The sequence below is a fragment of the Leucoraja erinacea genome, chromosome 4 (genome assembly GCF_028641065.1).
Source record: "Leucoraja erinacea ecotype New England chromosome 4, Leri_hhj_1, whole genome shotgun sequence".
Classification (NCBI taxonomy): Eukaryota; Metazoa; Chordata; class Chondrichthyes; order Rajiformes; family Rajidae; genus Leucoraja; species Leucoraja erinaceus.
In genome coordinates, this window is record NC_073380.1 from 36198308 (window position 1) to 36216895 (window position 18588).

At 38.6% G+C, this 18588-nt stretch overlaps 1 protein-coding gene across 3 annotated transcripts in view; it reads right to left on the reverse strand.

Moving 5' to 3' along the window:
• Window positions 1-909: 909 nt before the first annotated feature.
• The window catches only part of LOC129696275 (NSFL1 cofactor p47-like), a 36375-nt gene continuing 18696 nt past the window's right edge, over window positions 910-18588 (reverse strand). For 2 of the 3 annotated variants that reach the window (XM_055634025.1, XM_055634027.1), the window contains exons 2-9: window positions 18026-18126; window positions 14880-14957; window positions 10772-10937; window positions 7397-7489; window positions 4542-4651; window positions 3912-4049; window positions 2847-3005; window positions 910-1382 (exon numbers count right to left, since the gene is read on the reverse strand). In XM_055634025.1, the coding sequence (XP_055490000.1) occupies window positions 1220-1382; window positions 2847-3005; window positions 3912-4049; window positions 4542-4651; window positions 7397-7489; window positions 10772-10937; window positions 14880-14957; window positions 18026-18126 (1008 nt within the window). In that variant the 3' untranslated portion in view covers window positions 910-1219. The remainder of the gene's footprint in view (window positions 1383-2846; window positions 3006-3911; window positions 4050-4541; window positions 4652-7396; window positions 7490-10771; window positions 10938-14879; window positions 14958-18025; window positions 18127-18588) is intronic. The other variant, XM_055634026.1, reaches the window with a different exon arrangement.

Consider the following 18588-nt stretch of genomic DNA (forward strand, 5'->3'; position numbering starts at 1 on the left):
TCAAAAGTGGAATGCACCAAGCGGAAGGATGTCCCTCGTCCAGGCACCTAAGAGGTTAAAATCCAGAAATAGCTTCCTGCATGCAGTTCAACCCCTGAATGATAACCCCCGCACCTATAGGATAGATGCTTGGGTGACACATCTACACTCAAAACCCCACACACTGACATTATACCCTGAGGAGTCCCTTCCATTGGGAGCGAAAGAGACATGGCCAGTCTGGCTCTGCCTCAATCGTCTCAGAACATGGGTCGGACGGTGCAAAACTCTCATGCAGGAGTGGGGGTACAACAACAATGGACCAACCAAATGTGGCTGTGGGGAGGCAGCCCACTATGGATCACTTACCTGCCTCCTCCTCCCAGAGCCCTGCAAACCAGAAGATCTCAAGGTCTTCAATCCACGTGCCAGAGCCCGCGTTACACAGTGGCTTGGAAAAGTGTCACGAAAAAGATTGACTTGAAATACTTATTGCAGTTAAGTGATGAGTGCCTGGAATTCACTACCAAAAGTGATGGTTGTGGCAGCTGTGGTAGGGGCTTTTAGATAGGCATATGGATATGCAAGGAATAAAGAGAAATGGATCATGTCCAGGCAGACGAGATTAGTTTAACTTGGCATTATGTTCAGTGGTGACACTATGGTCTGAAGGGCCTGCTCCTATCCTGTACTATTCTATGTTCTATAATTTTATGGAATACATAAAGAACATTTTATTCTGCAATTATAATTACAAGCAGTATAAATTTTACTTTTATCTCTCTCGTCAGATGATAATCTAAACTTGTATACAGCCATTATGATGCATGCATATGTCTACCCTTAGTATCTAATAGATATCATCATGTCCATATGCGTGATTTAAGGTTTCTGAAAACAAAATCTAAATTCGTAGGCTGAAAACAGTAGCAGTTTTAAAGGTTCACGATTATAACAGTCCAAACATTCCCGTTACCGTTACACATTTCCAGTTAGTATTGAAGCAAATGATTTCCCATATTAGTAGATTTGCACATTAACAGTTCATTTCATGTATCGTCAATTGTTCTCATGTTCTCATGTTCTCAGACAATGAAGATTACTTTTTGCTGCAAACCATAGCAGTTTCATTCTCTCCAAACATGCTAAAGTGTTTTGGAATATAATGTCAGTTTTATGCGATTTTGCTATTCAGCTCAGATTCAGTGCACTTAAAAATTTGAAAGCTTACAAGGTGAAGTTACTTCAAACGTTGAACAATCACTGCATTTAACACCTTGGCATCTTGCAGAGTTTGCTCTTCATCGGTCAGTTCTTTATTTGGGAATGTGGTCATCAGTGTAAAGGAGGTAGTAGCAAACACCGGATGATGTTCAATAATAAACTGGCGAATATCACTAATTCTGAAATCAGAACAAAACAGTCTAATTAGTTGACATTCAAGTTATCTGACGAGATTCGGAAACTGTCAAAAATTATGGAAGGGAAACTATTTTTGTTAAATTTATCTGAAATATACCATATCAAATGTTTGATATTCTGGGAGAAAGCTATTTGATGAGAGATTGTGCGAGGAATAATATATTGGTTCTCTGTGTTTTCACCAGGCACGTGCCGTCAGGTAGGCACTGCTTACCCCGACTAAAATTATAAAATGGTAATTATTAAATATAAATAGTAAAAGTACAGGAGAATTATATCTACCTAAGAGATCGATCTCTTAGGTAGGCATAATTCTCCCGTGCCTTTCATCCGCAGTACATGTAACACGCAAAAGTATGTGCAGCTGACGTGCCGTCGACGCTGCTTCAAGCCTTCAATGACAACGATCTATAAAGGCAGCTGAAATTCTGCCTTTGCACCGTGGACTGCGTGCATGTGCTATGCAGCATAATGCGCATGCACAGCGCAAGTTTTTTGGCGGGTTTTTCAAACATGGATTGTCATTATCTTAAGAGTATCTTAAGAAACAAAGAGAGAAGAATGGAGTTCGTGTACAAATAATGTGGTAAGTAAATTTGTTTGAGCTATGTTTTTAAATACTTTATTAAGAGATAAGACTTCTGAAGACAAATTACTTTATAAAAGTCGACTGACTGCCTACCGTAGAGAACAATCTGCGCATGCGCTGTTTATAAGATTTTTTAAAAGCCAACTGGCAGCTTACGAAGAGGAGGACAATCTGCGCATGCGCGGTTTTAAAGATTTTTAAAAGCCGACTGACTGCTTACACCGAGTGCCTGGTTTTCACATAGTCCAAAATGAAATATGAAATGGTGATCTTAATCCACTTTTAATTGAACACGTCATTTTGACAGAATCGCCCATGCAAGTCATGGCTGACATCACATTATCAAAATATCTGCTCATTAATCTCATTAAGAGAGGTTGCAGAGATGGGGAAATCATTGAAGGCAGTCCCTCAATTTATACAGCAACACTGCACATCACCATACGAGCATGAATCCTACTCATAAATGCTATAATACAGATTGCAATGTTTACAAGTTGTCAATTGTGATCAAGAGACAAATGTGGCAGTCAAATTTCCAACATGAGATACCAAACAAAATAATTGACCTATTTGTCCAGGTGTCAATTTAAAAATAATCTCAGAAAGCTATATTCCAACTTTGGATAATAGCTTGAGATCTTTTACACTGTTTGGAAGATTTATCCAAATGAGGGCAGAATGCTGACTGATGCTGTCAGCACAGGTTATGTTCTCAGTCCTTTTGCTGCAATAAAGCCACATTTTCAATTGTGAACAGTGCTCCATTTATTTACCAGAAATTAGCTGACATAGCTTTGAATTAACCTTTTGATCAAATGAAAGCAACACCTTGATATTACAAAACGAGTCTTACCTATGAGTTTGATTGAATTTCTGCACTAAGCGACTCCCATCTGCAAGACGAATTTGAACATTGGTAGTTGGCTCAGATTCATTCACATTCTCGATATTAATAAAGTATTTGAATTCTTCTTCTGGAGAAGATGGTGTGCTAACTATAGTTGGAGTGAGGCTGTACAAAAGGAAATAAAAAGCACAAACATTTCTGGGATCAGCTACAATTTAATTTAAAAAAAACAACAAAATATTAATTTCCAGTAAACCACAGGATAAAGAATATCTTTAAAATCTATCAACGTACAATATTGGTCAATCTTTAATCAAATTCTCTTTTGAAAACAGATAATATTCTGTTCCCCCTTTCGCCAGATATTGGAAGAGTTGGGATATGAAACAAATACTTGAACTGATTTGTATAGGAATGGATTAAAGATTAAGGGAAGGAGAAAGAGCAGATTAAACACAGTAAAATTCTAATAATCCTTTATTTCAATGTTTAGAAATTCCAATAATTCAACATTTTGCTCATGAGTGCTATTTCACGGCTTCCATAAGAACACCAGAGTCCCCGCATCCATCAAGGCACCAGCGCTAGGGTTCCTGCACTCCCTTTAAACCCATTTGGGCCCCGTTTCCCACATTCCCTTTAAACACATGGGGTTTACCAGAAAAATTATTGTGCTAATGTACAACTTTTAAAATAATGGTCAATAAAAAGTGTGTTAATGTATTATTTGGAATAACATCCAATAGTTGTGAAAATCTGCCAGTCTGGTACCAAAGTACCTAGCGTTTTAGATTAATGGAGTTTTACTATCTAAATCACACAAAACATTGCCACAAAGTTATTAAAGCAAATACAACCAGTTATTTAAAGAAGAAAATCTTTAATGCAAAACTATTTACAGAAAGTTTTAGTTTTTAAAACACTAGTTAAGAAATGCTAAGAATACATCTGATTTTCAAGGACTAAGTTCATTGGCATTTTGATTTTTAACTTTGGGACAATCTACCAAAGCTCTGTAGAAAAGTTAAATCAACAAAATGGACCAAGAAACCACAAATACTTATGCCTGACCTTCCCAATTTATGTCCATCGCCAGAAAATGCCTTGAACTTCAATTTATGCTTTAAATAGTCTTCACTTCTGTGATCCTCCATATCCAAACTTACTTGATTTCCATGAACCAATTTTTGGAGCTCTGCAGGAATCTCTCTACATAGAACAATATACACAAGAAACAGAACATAAATGCCATATGAACAGCAAGCTTGAAATGATTACATACAAGCAAGCAGTGAGTAAAATTAGACTGAATAAGCCATTAGACGAGAAGGAAGTAATGAAAGGACAAGTAAATAATCAGCAAAACAAACATAGCACACGATAATAAAAGGTCAAATTGACAAAGTGCTGGAGTAACTTATCGTGTCAGGCAGCATCTCTGAAGAACATAAATATGTGACATTTCGGGTCAGGACTATGGGTTAATTTGATGCAACACAACATGTATGCACAGTAAACAAATAATGACAGGCAAATAATCCCTCCAGTTAGAAACTACGAGAAGTTCAAAAAATTCAATTAGCTTTAGACCCGTGTAATAGGTAACATAACTAAAAATAAATAACAATGATATTTGTATTAAATATTCACATTTTAGATAGTTTATATAAAGCATCAGAACCACAATACGAATCATCTTACCCCTTGGTAATGGATTCCAAAAACTGTGCATTTTTGGGGTCTGTGTAGGTTCTGAGTTCCCCATCATCCAAACTAAAGCCATTTTTCCAAAGCTTCAGCAAAATCTGAACCTGTCAAGATTCACACCAAGGTCATACAAATTTATGGGCAAAAGAAGTCCTGGTAAACAGAATAATTAATGAGCAAGAATTGCTATAAAGATCCCTTTAAAACACAGAAGACTTAACAGTTTAGCTTTAATATTTATTACAGAGCCTATACAGAATAAACAATTCACTCAGAGGATAGTAAATATCTGGAATGAGCTACCAGAGGTAGCTAGAGAAGCAGATACAACTTTTAAAAGACATTTGGACAAACATATGGCTAGGAAGTTAAGACCAGCCCAAAATGCCAAATTAGTTGACTATGATTGAGTAAGTGAGATAAGGCCTAGAGAAGGAAGCAGCTGCATGGTCAACTGAGCAGGAGATACAAAAAGAGAGGCAAGTAAAGTGGGAGTGGCCATCATGGCAGGAATTAGGGATAAAGGATATGGAAGCAGTGGTGTGTTCTTCCTGGATATTCTGGAAGATCAGGGGTATTTCCAATGTCTCCGGTGACTATACTGACTGTACTGTACAGAGCACTCAGAGCTTTGGTTGAACCCGTTACGGAGCATCTGGGATGCAGAAAACGGCATAGCGTAATTAATGAGTTGGTCATGCCACAGATATAGAAAGAAAGAATAGATAACCATCAGGAAGGGCAGACAGTGCAAAAAAAGTGTTGGAAGTCCCCCTGATCATTCCACTATTTAACAGCTATACAATTTTAGATAATATTGCTGAAGGATAGCCTCGCAAAGAAAAGCAGAAGCTACAGCCAATTTTGGTTCATTCAGATGCATAGCAGGCAAGGTCTGGTTTCAGGGCCAGGTACAGCACATCCTGAAGGGGGAGGAAGAAGAGCAAGAAGTAATTATAAATATAGGTACAACAGGCATGAGTAGAAAAAGGTGAAGTGCCACAGTACACTGAATTTAAGAAGTTAAGGGCCTGTCCCACTTAGGTGACTTTTTAGGCGAGTACAGGAAACTCTGCGCTCGCCTCATGATCGCCACATGGTTGGCACATGTTCGCTGGTGGTCTCTTGTGAGTCTCCTTCATGGTAGAGAGGAGTTCCTGCATTCTGGGAACTAGTCGCGGCCTCAGTACGGTCGCAGCAAATTTTTCAACATGCTGAAAATTTTTCTGCGACCAAAAATTGGTCACCATGGAGAAAATCAATACTTTTGTAGTCGTAGGTGCAGTGGTAGTGGGGTCACCATGTCGTTGTAAGTAATCGAGGTAGCCGTAGGTAGTTTTAGTGAATCTACTTTGCTGACTGGGCATTTTCATTGGCTCATTGGGGGGGAAAAAAATGTTTAGCATGAGTTTTCAGAACCAAGGAAAACCGACCGGTGATGTTAAATGCCCGCTAAACTTCACAGCTGTGTATCTCTGGCTTATTAAAAGTGGTCTGGTTTCTTAAAAGTGTCTCCGCTCCTCCTTCTTCCTCCTCCCCCCCCCTTATCTCACTCCCCCCCCCCCCTTTTAAAGGACTTACCGTACACTGTGCTAGCCGTCTTTAACCTTCCTGTTCTTCATGGTGTGTGTTTGTATCACCTTGGCTCAGCACTGTGTGAATTTCAGACAGCGCTCCCTCGCTTTCTCTGGCCCCCGCCTTTGCAGTGTGTGTGTGTGTGTGTGTGTGTGTGTGTGTGTGTGTGTGTGTGCGCGCGCGCACATGTTCTGTGTGTGTGCGCGTGCGTTTCTCTCTGACGATCGCCGTTCCAGTTCTCGGTTCGAGTGCCTTGAAGGTCACAGGCAGTCCACTGAAAAGTCGCCTACGTGGGACAGGCCCTTTAGTGGGTTAGAAAGTTGAAGAGCAAAAATAGGACAGATGAAACATAGCTAAAGAACTAGTGCTAGAGGGAGGCCATTAGGTACATGGATCATTAGGATTTCTTCTAAGGTAGATGGGACCTGAACAAGCGGCACCTAACCTGGAAAGACCAACATCCTCGGGAACTACTTTGGTGGGTTTAAACGAATTTGGCAGAGGCGTTGGAAGCATAGTAGCAGAACAACAAATGGGGAGAAAAACATAGTGGATAAATCAAGCAGGTCCAGTGGGACCATCAACTGCATTTACTTTAATGCAAGGACTCACAAAAGTCCGTCATATGAACTTAGAACATGCATCAGCACTTAGAATTCCAATGTCATTACATGCCCAAAATACGTGGTTGAGAAAAGGGCAGGATTGGCAACTTAATTTTTCAGGGTATTGAAGTTTCAGATATGACAGAGTGGAATGCTAATGAGGAGCTTGAGACATGCTATTGGTTAGGGAAAGTATCACAAAATATCTTGTGAAAGGATTGTCCAAAATAGGTAGAACCTAGGACTGTCAGAAATTCCAACATTCCTCAGCGGTTATAAGAATGGGAAAACTCATGTTTGCATTCAGGCTTGGGAAATAAACATACAAAATAGGTGCAGGAGGAGGCCATTCGGCCCTTCGAGCCAGCACCGCCATTCATTATGATCATGGCTGTTCGGCCCCAATAACCCGTGGCTGCCTTCTCCCCATATCCCTTGATTACACTAGCCCTTAGAGCTCGATCTAACTCTCTCTTAAATCCATCCAGTGATTTGGCCTCCACTGCCCTCTGTGGCAGGGAATTCCACAAATTCACAAGTCTCTGGGTGAAAACGTTTTTTCTCACCTCAGTCTTAAATGGCCTCCCCTTTATTCTAAGACTGTGGCCCTAAATAGGAGATAATTCCCACGACTCTGCTTCTGCCCAGCCTTCCGTTATCACAACTTACATCAAGACTACAATCTTGTTTATTATCTTGTGAAACATATTCAGATAATTCTTGTGACGACGCTCCCAATCGGTATCCACCACCCACAAATGGCTGTAAAATAAATCAAAAACCTTTTGTTAAATATGATCATGTACACCGTGATCTGTGATCATGTAAAATACTGGAACACTAAAAATCTTTACCCAAAAACAATATATTGCCTAAATAAAAATTATTTATATTAGCAAAGTTTGCATATTACTCCAAGCTAAAGCTTTCATGTGGAACATTTTTTAAATGTGAGGCACTAAACATGGTAGAAAATTACAGAAAATAATCCTTCTACGCTATTACCAGAATTTATTCACAAATGATAGCAGAATACTAACTATAATAATCTGCACATTTGAGACTTTGATGGTGCTGGAGTGACAAATTTTCTAGATTATTATTTGTTGTTTTTATTTACACACTTCAGCATAATTGAAGGGGGGGGGGTGATGGAAATCAACTAGCCAGCAGACGACAAATCATTGGGATTTCTGAATATATGGATAGCAGATTCTTGGAGTTTTCCAATCAAATTATTAAACCAACCACAGTTTAATCATGGAGGTTTCTCTTATAGTTACTCTGAGGAATAAATGTCCTTCCACTTCTAGGAAAGACTTGGCTGATGAACTGACTAACGCATTCAGCTTACTTTCTCGTGCTGAGACAATGCAAACATCAAGAAAGCCATTTATCCTGTAGCTTTATTAACTTTCAACAAGTCTATTCATCTTTCAAAATTTATACTACTGAACTTAATTTCTGATTTACCCCTCTATACTTCCTTCAATATCTTTTTCTGTTCTTACCATATTAGAATGTCTAACTATGTTTAATATCTGACATTAAAGTGGACTGTCTATTCTATCTAAACTTGGGATTTTTAATAAAATGAATCTAGGTGCAGAAGCAATTCCTGCAATGTACTCTAAATCAATTAAGACAATTGTTAACTTCTTCCACCAGTTCCGCATCCCAATAAGTCACTCCAAATATTCACTCTGAATTTCCTCAAAACCTTGCTTCAACAGATCTGCAGAGTATTCAACTATATAAACACAGTTTAGAATTCTCAAATTCTTCTAATTTGTTGAACATCTTTCAATTTCAAATGCCTTGTTGTTCACCTCTTATGTCGTCCAAACTCACTATAAAGTGCTCTGGTGGTTCAATGTATAAATCACAGCTTTTATTTGACAAACAAAATCAATTCATTTTGAAATTGGGAACCAATATGCAAGTTGGAAAAGCAATCAATTCAGAATTAAGTTTTCCAAAAAACTTTTCAGAATGGTGTCGTTATTTACCCTTGTCCATAAACTTATATCCCTTCCCCAACCATCATAAATTGAACAAAGCAAAAATAGCCTTCTTTGCATGATTTTAATTTTTGCAGGTTAAATGTTTGATCTAATTCTTGTTTTTTTTAAATATAGATATGAGTGTTTCGTAAATACAGCACTCAGTGGTGAAACTGAAGGTCTCCAAACCTCCAGGTTTTTTATGGAATATACCCATTGTTCCATATCCTGTATTTTAAGTAGTATACATCATGTTGTATAGCCAAAATAATGAGATGAAGCAAAACTAAATAACTGTTTTTAACGAAGAAAGATATCAGGAAAAAAAAAAGCCCTGTGTTATCTTGCCTTTTTTTTGCGACATTTTTCAAGCAGGATTTCATCAAATCCTTAGGCTAACTTATACCAGAAAGATTATATTAATTTTGCAATTAAATAACTCTATATAGGTCAAATTCTGATTGCTTAGGATTTTTATCATTTATCACCCGATTACATGGTTTTCTGATGCACTAGTTTTTGCAGCAGACGTGAGTTGCAGTGTCAATTTGGTCACGTGTTAAATGTGTGAATTAAAAGCAGAATAACCATTTTTATACGTGGTTTCTTTTTTAATTGTTTATATTTTGTGTTTAAGCTTTCCATTGAAATACTTATTAATGAATCTAGTTTGCTCACCTATTTTAGCGATGTCTCATTCTGCTATCCATCCCCCCCCCCCTCCGCACCCCGTTGAGAAACGTCATGAATGCTATTTATAACGAGGTTTTTTTTTGCAATTTTTAAATAATTCAATCAAGACGATTTTAATGACTAGTGTGAACTACAGGCCTCGTGCTGGGTTAAGTGTCGACATTTTGTAAGGGAGCTTCAAAATCAGTAAGTGTCCTGTATGTCTTATATCTTTTATAAATATTTTTTTTTCTCATTTTTTCCCCTCAAACTTTGAAAGTATTAAATTTGGATCATATTTCGGTCGATTTTGATCACAAATTATCATAGGTAGGCCCATTTTCTCTGGTATTTCATTATGATTTAATAACTTTCAAATTTAGCCACCCATGTCACAGGTTGGTACCCTTATTTACTGAAACACCCATATACTTTCTCATAATGGGCTTAAACAGGCAGAATTGTTTCAGAAGAAGTTGAACATGAATTTGATGATATAGATGTTTCACGTACTTGTAAGAAAACAACACTCATTGAATGGTCCACTGTCTCCCTAATTTTTGCTGAACTTTAATGGGATAAATCATCATAGAATACATTAGAATCCCAGAGGCCATTCGGACTGTAAACGCCTATCTCACCAAGGACTAACTTTACTGAACGTTTTTCCTTCCATTATTTATTATGTAAAGGTATATGTGTGTTATGATTGTGTTTATAGTTTGTTTGGTTGTTTGTCTTTTTGCACAAAAGTCCGCGAGCATTGCCACTTTCATTTCACTGCACATCTCGTATGTGTATGTGACAAATAAACTTGACTTGACTTGACTTTATTACTCGCTGTGCTGCATATTTATTCATTTTTATTTGTATTTCATTATGTTTACTTATTAAATAATATTGTAATTATTATACCATACAACATTATTCGCCAGCATACTTCTATACCATTCTAAGTCATTTTGGAGAAGTGGTTATAAAAACTGATAATGTGGAGTTATGATAAATGATGTTCCATCTCAAACACCAACTCTGTTTCTCTTTCCATATGTGGTGATTCATAAGTTTGTCATGGGAGCAGAATTAGGCCATTCGGCCCATCGAGTCGACTGAATATTTCAATCAGATTTCCAGCATTTGCAGTTTTGTTTTGGGTGAACTGAACACTTGTTTCCTTCATCCACAAAGATGGTTTCCATAATTATGCCACATAATGATTTTTCTCTTCCTTTATCATGCATTAAAAATTTCTTCTGCTTTTCAAAAATGGAGTATGACAATTTTTTAATATAATCAAAAAAAGAGCAAAAATACTTTTTGAGACCCATGAATTCACAATGCCTCGTAAGGTATACCAACATTCTCTTACCACAGCTCTGTTTGCCTCGCCTACACCTTCTGCCCAGTGATCCACTGGAACTGCCCCATGTTCCTTAGCTTCTTTAAAAAGGTCATCCACAATTTCATTTAGATTATTTTTCTTTGGCGGTTCAACTATTTGTTGGCCACTGTGTTCAGAACCACCTGCATAAAACCTTAAAAAAAAAATGTAATAATGAGTGAAATCCAGTGCTTTCACAAACTGACAAAAGTAGCACAAGGAAAATTAACAAATGACTATCTTTATCATTACATTGCTTGTTTCCTAAGCAGAGTATTATAAAGTGCTCCTTTCACAAAATAATGCCTCAAAGAAAAATAAAATGTTTTATCTCTTGGAAGTCTAGATTAATCACCTGTAAGATAGATAACTCAAATAATGAAATATATTTGAATAGCCGCAAATATGCTGCAGTAAGTTAATACTGCAATTCAAGTAAAAAGAGGTAGAAACAAAACTGAATTTAAATAATGCCTTGGATGTTGAAGATTTTACAATTAATCACTTCTGCAGCACAAACATCATTATATTTACTGTGAGTTTTTAAAGTGGAACTCCAAATTAAAATTACTGTCCAGCAAACGCCTTTAAAACATGAGCACTCTTTGATGTACAAAATACATCTTCTAACTGATGGCACCTCAGCAACTATGATGCATTATTTTTGCTTGATGCCAGGAATTATTTGAATCGACAATTGGCAGTTCCTAAAGAGCTGCATCATGACTTTGTGACTATTTTCTTCAATGCCCTTAGCAATGACCCATGTCTATATGGATAAGTACAGCTCCAATGCCATCTACAAACTTACCGATGACATCACAGTGGTTAGCCGAATCACCGGTGGTGATGAATCAACATACAAGAGCGATAGAACATCTGAGTGAATGCTGCTGCAACACCAGACTCTCTCAACATAACCAAGATCAAGGAAGTTATCCTTAATCTCACAAAGGGGATGTCAGGTGACCACACGCCAATTTTTAGTGGTGAGTCAATGGTGGAGAGTCAGCAGCTTCAAATCCCTAGGCATTAACACCTCAGATGACTGGTCCTGGGCCCAGAAAACAGATGCAATCACAATGAAGGCATACCATCAGCTCTGCTTTGTTAGAAGTTTGAAGCGATTCAGCACTTCAATAGCTACTTTAACAAACTTTTACAGATGTACTGTAAAAAGTATCCTGACTGGTTGCATCATTGCCTGGTATGGCAATTCTAGTGCAAGAGGCTGCAAAATGTGGTGTTCCAGTATGGCACAATTCTGCTCTCCATCAAAAGTATCTAAACAAGGTCATAGTTGTAGTGTATTTAGGTACTTGGAACTGACTTAAAAGAACTCTCAGATACAGGAGTAAACTAACAAGCTTCTTTATTGCAGGACGACACCTTGAGTCTCCCCTAGCGCATGCGTCCCCGCACACAAGACATAACATATGCTAATTATATTACATACATCACACTGCTCCCCCTTTAACTTGGAGGCAGGTAACACCATTTACATTATATACATTACACTGCTCCCCCTTTAGCTTGGAGGCGAATAACACCATTTCTAGTACATTAAATATAATTGATTAACACACAGTTGCAAAATTATATTATTTCAGTCATCTTACATTACATCCTCATAACTATAAACTGTATCTAAACAGCACTTATAATGGTTCATTCCACTCATCTTCCTTAAACGAAATACATTACCCCTTGGTTTATGTGTTATCCTTTTCCGTTCCCTTCTGTGTGAATTGCACACTCTTTCTAATCACTCTAGCTCTACCTGTATCTCTGCCTCTTCCCTTTTTAAATATCCTAATCTAATTTGCAGATTTCTTCCTGTTCTTGATATTCTGCTAAAGTTAACATTTCCTCTGTTTCTGTTCCTTATTTGTAGGTGGGATCTGACACATGACTGCAGGTTTTCATTTTTCACTCGCTCTCTGTCGCTCAATTTCCTGGCGCTACGTATTTATCTGCTCTTGTTGTATAATGACATTCTGCAATGCATAAACATTTGTCCATTGCTCAGTGAAGGAAGCTCCATGCTGGACTATACTGAAGTGTCCTAATCGCAATCGGTCCTGCATACTTTTGTCTTGACCGACAAGCCTCTCTTCTTTAGACTTTTCTATTAACAGCGTTTTGCTCATCGTCACACATTTATTTAACCGTTCTTTGCAACGTTTAAGCATTTTCTGTTGTTCGTCTATTTGTCTTCTTAAATCACCTTTCTGGTTATTCATCAAGAAGTAGGACCTATATTGTCTTTGCCATACAACAGTGGCTTTGATTTGCGCTCTGTATATTTCTCTTACTACATAAGCACAGTAGTGATACTGCACTACAACTGCTGTATAAATCGGTTTGAGGAAGTCTTTCCTATATCGTTTAAGCCTTTTGTATCGTTTCAACCTTTTCTGTTGTGTATCTATTTGTCTCCTTCGGTCTTTCCTATACCTTGCCCATCTTCTGTGGCTCCACACAAAGGTGACCACTTTGATTGCTGAGTGGTCCCACTCTCTAGTTACCCTTTTCTCCCTCATGTAGCTATAAAACCTTTTCAGATTGTCCTTAATGCTACCTGCCAGAGCTATCTCCTGGCCCCTTTTTGTCCTTCTGATTTCCTTTTTCAGTTTACGCCTTGGTTCCTGAAACTCCTCCAGGGATGCATTTGATCCCAGCTGCCTATACCCGTCCCAGACATCCTTCTTGTTTTTTTACCAATGCCCCAATTTCCCTCGTCAGCCAAGCTTCCTTACGTTTGCCTCCCTTACCCTTAATTCTAGCAGGGACGTACATATCCTGAGCTTTTGTCAGCCCACTTTTAAAAACATCCCATTTGGCTGATGTTCCTTTCCCCTCAAATAATCTGCTTCAGACCTTACCCCGTTGAACATTTTAACACGTGGGCCCTCTCTGTCCCTATCCATAAATATCTTAAGCCTAATTGAAATGTGGTCACTCGTCCCAAAAGGCTCCTCCACAAACACTTCATTAACTATTGGGAAAGTTAAAATACCCTACAACAACCTTTTTTGACCTGCAGCTGCCTGCAATCTCCTGGCATATTTGTTCTTCTAATTCCCATTGACTATTCCGGGATCTGTAGTCTGTTTATGGGGTGGTGCCTCGTAAAAGAGGCATCTATCATCAAGGATCTTCACCTTCCAGATCATGCCCTCTTCTCACCGCTACCAACATGCAGGTTGAAGCCTGAACTCCCACGCCATCTTCAGGAACAGCTACTTCCTTACAACTACCAGACTCTTGAACCAACCTATACAACCTCAATCCCATCCCAACAATGGAAGATTACAGCCAACATTTTGCATTACCATGGATTTGATTTTTTCTAATTAGGTTTTTATACCATTGCCCTGTTTAGTAGTTTTCTTTCTTTTACAATTTTGTGTGATTTATGTACAATTTATTTTTGTGTGTTTGTCAGAGTCCATGTGCCAGTGATACTGATGTAAGCACGATTTTTTCATTGTACCTGTAGCTCACCATGTTTGTGCAAATGACAATAAACTTGAACTTGAACAAGGCATTTATACAAGATCACTGTGGACAAAAGTAAATACATTTGCTTCACTGATAACCACAAAATCCATGTCATTGTTACCGTGGGTACAGGATTGATCATGAGCATGCTCTAAGGTTTCTCTACGAATAATGGCAAATTGGTTTCAGCCAAGTTCTCAAACCTTTCTTATCTTCATAGGAGGAGATGGCGAGGACCAGGAAACGAGCTCAAAAGTTACTTTGGTATTGATTTATAAAGTGATATTTTGATATGTTCCATTTATAGCCATCTGCTGGAAAATAATCATTGTATGAAATATATATTGATATTAACTCTGCCTCATCAAAGGAAGTTCACTGCAGGCAAAAATTATATTCTATTTAATTGAGCAATCAGCGATTAACCCCATAGATCATCTCGGCATGAAAACACCAACTTTATGGAAAATGTCATGTGATCTCTATTTCACATTGAGGCTAAATTACCCACAGGGATATTATTTTTTTGATATTCAAATAAAAAATTATTGGTGTTTCCAAGTGCTGTTGTAAATGTCAAAGAAGCTCTTACCGTTCACCTTCATCAGCCGAACTGTTACTCTCTTCATCCCTCAAGTCTTTCAAAGAAGCTATTCGGGAAGTACCACTGCTTGAAGTAGAAAATTCAAAGTATCTGTTATTCGATCATTGAAGTAAAAGATTTTAAATAATATACAGTTCCAACTGGTAGCCGATTACAACTAATGACGTTCACAGTACCTCAGTATACGTGACAATAAGCAAAACTAACTAACCAACTATTTTAGAGTCATAGAATCAGAGTGATACAGTGTGGAAACAGTTCCTTCGGCCCAACTTGCCCCCATTTGCCAACAATGTCCCAGCTACACTCGACCCACCTGTCTGCGCTTGGTCCACATCTCTCCAAACCTGTCTTATTCATGTACCTGTCTAACTGTTTCTTAAACGATGGGATGGTCCCAGGCTCAACTACCTCCTCTGGCAGCTTGTTCCATACACCCACCACTCTTTGTGTAAAAAAGTTACTCCCCAGATTCCTATTAAATCTTTCCCCTTCACCTTGAACCTATGTCCTCTGGTCCACGATTCCCCTACTTTGGGCATCTTCCCAATCTATTCCTCTCTTGATTTTGTAAACCTCTCCCTTTAGCTCACACCCTCTAGACCTGGCAAAATCCTCTTAAATCTTTTCTGAACCCTTTCATGCTTGACAATATCTTTCCTATAACATGGCATATATGTTATTACGTTGCTGAAAGTAATTTTTGAAAGAGTTCTGATCCTTCCTCACACCTCCCTCTGGAAAATGAACCAACACTGAATGTCAGGCCACTTTGTCCTTCTTGTCTGACTTTGTCTCTCATTTACATGGAAGATCATCCAGCTTCACAGTTCACTATTTACATACAGCCTTTTTCTTCCTCCTCCCCAAATACATTTCCAGAACTATCTGGGCATAAACCAATTTCTAACTCCTCTTATTCCTCAGAAGTTAATATTTCATACCCCTAAATCTGAACTACAAGCAAAATTGAAGTGCCTGGGACTGAAAAGAATTCTGAATCATAAATAGTAAATTTGAGAGTCAAGTTTTAATAATTATTGTTTATTAACATGCCTCATACATTTGCCTACTCTGTGACAATAACTTGCATACCAACTAAGGCAATTAGTAAAAAAAAGTGATAATGTGATTAATAGGCATAAGATGATATGAAGAAACTCCATTGTTTGGGTTTAACCCAAAAATACTTTTAACATTTTAAAATAACTTACTGTTTCATGTTTCAAGACATTGATTAATTCTTCCAAAAATAACAAAACTTTCTGCACTTTAACGTTGCATTGCCATTTACCCAATGTGTGCTAGAAATAGACTCTTTAAAATGGCATTTCTTCAGATATTTTATTAAAAATACACATTAACATAGTGAAAGGTCTGGATTGATTTAGATATAGCGAGCATGTTTCCACTAGAGGGAGGGTCCAGGACCTCGGAATAAAAGTACGCACCTTTATAAAGGAGATGAGGAGGAATTTATTTTGTGTATGGTTTATCTAGGAAATTCACTGTCATGAAAGGCTGTGGAAGCTAAGTCTTTGGGTATTTTGAGCAAGATTGACAAATTCTTGATTAGTTATAGCCCTGTCCCACGGTACGAGTTCATTCCAAGAGCTCTCCCGAGTTAAAAAAAATCAAACTCGTGGTAAGCATGGAGAATGAACGTAGCGGGTATGTCGGAGCTAACGGCAGGTACTCAGGAAAACTCGCTAACGGCAGGTAAGCACGGGAAGACTCATGAAGATTTTTCAACGTTGAAAAATGTCCACGAGAGCCCCGAGTACCGACAAGTGGTCATTACAATAAATCTCTGAGTTCGAATCAGGGCAAACTCGGGAGTGTTCTTGGAATTAACTCGTAATGTGGGATAAGGCTTTAAGGGTGTCAATGGTTATGGGGAGAAAGCAGGTGAATGACATTGAGAGGGAAAGTTAGAGCAGTATGAGGGCGATAGATCAAAAATTTGACAGATTTCTGGTAATATTAATGCATAGGAACATGAAGCTCTTAACCATTTCCACTTTGTCACCATTGATGCTGATTGGCATACTCTACCATGCTTCCTCAAGTCAATAACTAGCTCCTTTGTCTTGCTAATATTGAGGGAGAGGTTGTTGCCCTGACATTATGCTACCCCTGGGGACGCTGCACGATTGGCAGCCTGTGTATTTTTTTGTCTTTTTTCTATTTTAGTTAAAAGTTTGTGTAAATGTTGTCCGGTTTGTTTTATGTGGGGAAGGTGGGGGGGGGGGGGGGGGGGGGGGGGAGAGGGAAAACTTTTTTCCAGTTTCTTACCTTGCCAGAGATGCGATTGATTTTCGGGTCGCATCTCCGGTCGCTCTGCAGCCTACCATCGATGGAGCTGGAGGCATCCTCGGACTGACTTGAGCCCCACCGCAGTGCGTGGACTTAACATTGGAGCTAATCCCTTGCATGGGGCACCATCAAGAGCTCACAGTCTCGGGAGAGGCCAAGTCCAGAAGCTCCAACGACGCAGAGGCTCGACCAGCCCCGACCCGGGGTCCGATCGCTGGCGCGGGGGAGCTGACATCCATCGATGCAGGAGCTGATTGTCCCCTCAATGGAGGCCTCGAGGCCCCTGGCCACGGGAGAGCATTGAAGGGAAGATATACGAATGTTTTTTCTCATTCCATCATAGTGAGGAATGTGGGGGAATCACTATGGTGGATGTTTATGTTAATATGTATTTTGTGCATTGCTTTTAATTTGTATTGACTTGGCAAATTAAATTCCTCGTACGTTGCAAAACATATTTGGCTAATAAAGTATTATTGTGATTGTGATTGATGTTTTTTATTGTCTTCCTAGACAGTCCATTGGTCATCATCCGGACCACCTCAGCGTGTCATCTGCAAACTTTTCAATTAATTCAAAGACAAATTTGGCCGCAAGTCGAGAGTATAGTAGGGGAAAATAGCGGAGCATCTGTGTTGAGAATACTTTCTCCTACACAAATGCATATTTGAACTCGTGACTCTGATCCATCTGCCAGCCATGTAACTTAAATTTTACCATATCCAGTGATATAAAATCTAAAGCAACAGAATGGATAAAAAGAACAATTGGGTTAAAAAAGTAAATAAAAGCTGACTATACTAATTGTTACCTCTTACCTATGAACCACAGGTCTGAAATTAGTGGCACTTTTAAACGCTGGGACATCTTGAACTGTTTGATTGCCATCGCCATCCTCATAGAAACTAGCCAGAGCTAACTGCATAAGAAAACACAGTAAAAAATAAGCCAAAACATCACTTCAAATTTAAACCACCTTTTAAAATAGATAATACTATCAGATTTTATTGGAACATGATTACAACAGCAGCAGAGTGACGCAGCTGGTAGAGTTGCTGCTTCACAGCGCCAAAGTCCTGGATTTGATCCTGACCTCAGGTGCTGTCTGTGTGGAGTTTGCACATTCTCCATGTGACCGCATGAGTTTCATTTGGGTGCTTCAGGTTTCTCCCACATCCCAAAGACGTGCGGGCTTGTAGGTCAATTAGTCCCTTTAAATTACGCCGAGTGTGTCGGAAGTGGAAGCAAAAGAGGAATAACTTAGAACGAGTGACGGATGGTCGTCTCTCACTCGGTGGGATGAAGGGCCCGTTTCCATGCTGCATCTATAAATTACACTAAAATTATTCCATAAAAATATTTGGTGCATGAGAATTGGTGC